Source organism: Danaus plexippus, chromosome 10, assembly GCF_018135715.1.
Source record: "Danaus plexippus chromosome 10, MEX_DaPlex, whole genome shotgun sequence".
NCBI classification, from domain to species: Eukaryota; Metazoa; Arthropoda; class Insecta; order Lepidoptera; family Nymphalidae; genus Danaus; species Danaus plexippus.
Window position 1 is genome coordinate 6122270 of NC_083543.1, and position 4111 is coordinate 6126380.

General features: G+C 30.3%; 1 protein-coding gene across 1 annotated transcript; it reads left to right on the forward strand.

Moving 5' to 3' along the window:
- The first annotated feature begins 418 nt into the window (after positions 1-418).
- On the forward strand, positions 419-3796 carry LOC116766986 (terpene synthase-like). Its single transcript, XM_061521723.1, has 9 exons — positions 419-1135; positions 1726-1880; positions 2058-2205; positions 2287-2407; positions 2758-2897; positions 3016-3051; positions 3126-3225; positions 3354-3481; positions 3573-3796. The coding sequence occupies exons 1-9, from the start codon at positions 1094-1096 to the stop codon at positions 3645-3647; spliced, it is 945 nt and encodes a 314-aa protein (XP_061377707.1). The 5' UTR covers positions 419-1093; the 3' UTR covers positions 3648-3796.
- The last annotated feature ends 315 nt before the right edge of the window (positions 3797-4111 follow it).

Here is a 4111-nt window from a genome sequence, read left to right on the forward strand (position 1 = left end):
TAAATTGTTTTAACGGTTGGACGGATACCCTTTAATTTTTTCGTATAACATTATGACAAATAATTTTCGTCGAGAGGAAAGGTTAACGAACTTGATATTTAGAGTAGTTACAACAAATACGGTAGTTAAACCGTTTTCTTATCCAAGAAAACCTTTTGAAAATTCGTAGGCACTGTGGTAAATCTACATAGCTGTCAGTAGTACTTATTTATGCATAAATAAGTACTTATTATTCGCACCTACGTAGATTGCATTGGTACTTCCCATGACCGTAATAACGTTATTTAGTTGTGGCAAAAGAGTTTTTCGTAGTGTTTAAGGTTATTTTTTGTAAATTTTACGTTTACTATTGTCAATTTATTATTAAATAAAAAAAGATATAGTAAAGTATAATATATTCTAATAGATTGTAGTGGAACATTATGTATTGTTATATAGACCGTCTCCACTGTATACAAGTAGGATCAAAGGATATTTAATGATTTACTTACCTGTTTTAAAAATATAGAGGAGCTATAGGTACAGAAGCTACAGCTGGCATGATGAACACTAGTTCCAAGAGTCAATTCTCAATCTGCATGCTTAGTCTTTGTAAAACGCTTTTAAAAATCAGTCAAATGTTTTATATAAAGACAAAGCAAAACAAAAACTGAACCAACCCAATATTTTAAATAATTAAATAACAAGCACATTCGAATAACACGATTATTTAAACTCATATCAAGTAAAGACATTGAAAAACATTAAAATCTTGATAACATGTGTCAACAACCACAAAAGCTTATGAAGACATTGTCATAATTTTTTTACTATCTTATTTAGGTACGTTTTTTTTTGTTGATTAAAACCTTCAGTTAGTAACTATGTGCTCGATAAAGTTATTCAAATACATATTTAAATTTTAAAGCTTAATTATCATCTTATCTTTTCATCCCTACAACATAAATCCAAGTCAACGAAACGTCATGCTCAGCATCCGTCATTTTTTATTGGACTTATAAACGACCTCTGTATATAAGTCTTGCTTGGTAGACTTCAGACTCTAGTTCGTTTAACAATCACACTGTATAGCTGGATATTGATTTTAGTCCAAATGGCCAAGGAGGTCAGAAATGAGAACATTAATCTGGATGAAGTAAGTGTATTTAATATTTATACTTATCTTTTTTATATACATATAAATTAAGCCACAGAGTATTTTGTGTTTGGAATTTTGAATTATTTAGGCTGTATATGTTAAGACGGCTTTAATGGAGACATATGTATTTTATTTTAGATATAATCCATTATTTGAAAATGAATAAAAATAATATAAGTCATAAGATTAGTATAAAAACCTTTCATAAAAGACGTTATTTTTGTCATTAAAATTTTTCTTAATTACATATATTGTTAAAAAAAGTATAGTTTTGTGTCTTAATAGAGTTATAAAATTCTTTAAGAATAAATTATAAATTCTTAATTATTACTCCTTAATAATAAAAATCCGAAGAAAATTATTAATTCTAAATATAGTTAAAAAAATCCTTAAGAATTTGACTATAAATAAGTTTAATTATATTCTTTTCCCTTGATATTTTTCGCAGGTATTATTAATTAATAGGTATATATTAATTTAAAAATACACGAATTTAATGTTACGTATAAAAAAAATCTAGAGACTTATTCAATTACTTGGTTTAAGCTAATATTTTACGGACACATGAAAATTTTTATATGTTATAGGAGATTCTGGCGCCCTATACCCACCTCACACAAATTCGTGGCAAGGAGTTTAAGGAACAATTAGTGAAATCCTTCAACCATTGGCTCAAGATTCCTGATAATCAACTTAAAAATGCGATCGATATCATGACAATGGTGAAAAATGCCACCTTACTGTAAGTCTTTAGAAGTATCATAACTAATTAATATTACCATTGCTTCTCTTTGACCTAGTTTTGATAAGTCTAATGTTGATATATCTACTAATAATACTTTCATGAGAAATGTTATTTTTTAATCTTTCTTGCAATGTACTTTTGTAGATTGTATTTGTAATGTAAATATTTTTTTAGGTTAGACGACATCCAAGATAGTTCGTTAACCAGACGAGGTCTGCCAGCAGCTCATTGCGTATATGGCGTTCCTTTAACTCTGAATGCCGGCGCTCAGATGACGTTAAAGTCTATAATAAAAATTTCAGAGCTGGTACCCAGCTGGGAGGTATGTTTGGAAAAAAATGTCTCTAAAATTAATAGTTTTATAAATCAACGCCTTCAATAACATATATATCACCTTTTATAGGGAGCAGAAATTCTACTAAATGTACTTTCAGAAGCCTTTATCGGCCAGGGCTACGAAATCTACTGGCGTGAAAATTGTATCTGTCCTAATGAGGAGATATATCTCAAGATGCTTTCTTTAAGTACGAAATAAATATTATTGTTATTAAAAAAAATATGGGGCTTATAAAAACAGACATAATTTATTGAAAGCAATTGTTTAAAATACTCCTATACCGTGTTTCGATTATGACTGATTTGACTGATATGTTTTTTTCATGCAAGTTTAATACTATAAAGAGAAAATAAAAATTAATTAATACATAAAATTCACAAACGTAACAAACAGAAAGGGCTTCATGTCTATGAAGTTTAAAAACAATCCCGAAAGAGCGTATACTATTGTGTATATATTTTTCAATGTTCACCTAAGTGTGATGAATTTGAAAATTATCATTATCTTTTAAATAATAAAATGAAATTGTTATTTCAGAAACTGGTACTATTATGTTGATTGGGGTAAAATTGATCCAGCTGTTCAGTGAAAATAAGACAAATTACGACGATTTTGTTATGAAAATTGGGCTTTATCTCCAACTAAGGGATGACTATTGCAATTTGGGACATGAGAAGGTAGGCTCTGCTCATATTTTAGTACATATTAACAACCATATTCTACGCTACGAGTATATAATTTGATTTTAAGAGAGAATTGTTTTTGTGGCATAATTGATATGTTTTCTTTTTTCAGGATTTAGAAGAAATGCCAGGAGAGGAAGACGTCAATGTTAGTATTTTCAATTAAATTAATCTTGCGTGTCTTAAATCACTAAAAGTTAAAAAAATATAATATGGTTATAGGCTGACAAAGATGGGTACAACCTAGAAGATATAACAGAGGGCAAGTTTACCTTGCCTGCGATATATGCCATGAAGACTCCAGAAGGACCGCAAGTGTTAAGTATCCTTTTTAAAAATCTTGGACACAAATATAACACATCCGTTTTTAGTGTAGACTACTTTATCTGAAATAATTCACAAATAAAGTTGTGCCTAATTTTCGCATATAATTTTCTGAGCGAAATAAAGGCATAATTCGTCAGCGCACCAGAGATCTGGAGCTGAAGAAGTTGTGTTTGTCTCTGCTGGAGAAGTCTGGAGGTATGCAGTATACTAGGGATCTTTTAATGAAGATCGACAAGGAATTGCGTACTGAGGTATAGTAGAGAAGCAACTTTAGTGGAGTTAAATTTTAACAACTAAAATCAATTATTGTGATCAATATAAAGGAGGTCCCATTGATTTCAGCTAGCAAGCTTTGGCGGTAATCCCATTTTGGAAGAGGTATTAAACAGGTTAAGGATTCCGAATACAAAAAAATAATTCTTGTACAAGTAAATGGAAACAATTACAAAACACGATATATCAGATCATGGGTGTCCAAACTAGATGGGACCCATGGCCAATAAAAATGACTAAATACTTTGGTGGGCCGCAAAATATCTATAAAAATAAAATATTGGTAATAATGATATCGTTATTTTATTATCTACTTTTCGCAGTGCATATTAAAGTGAAGAATCTGTCAATGAACACCTGTATTTTGATTTAATAAGCTTCATTGTTGAATATGCACTCTCACAAAGGTAGGTACTGTCCATCATCGAGCCTATTTTTTGCCCAAAATTCGCCAGTTTCGGGAAACCTTCAGCGAGGAGCTTAAAAAATCAATTCTTGTTTCTGTTCTGTCCTTGTAAAAGGGGTCTGATTGCAGATCACACAGTTCCAGTTGATAATCAAACTTCACATTCTGAATTGCGATCGATAATGAATCAGTGAAGGGTGCT

Bases quoted from the DNA above. Each gene is read 5' to 3' on its own strand.
- LOC116766986 (XM_061521723.1), top strand. From the start codon at position 1,094: ATGGCCAAGGAGGTCAGAAATGAGAACATTAATCTGGATGAA. The intron at 2,206-2,286 runs GTATGTTTGGAA...CACCTTTTATAG, and splicing joins AGCTGGTACCCAGCTGGGAG to GGAGCAGAAATTCTACTAAA. The intron at 3,052-3,125 runs GTTAGTATTTTC...ATATGGTTATAG, and splicing joins CAGGAGAGGAAGACGTCAAT to GCTGACAAAGATGGGTACAA.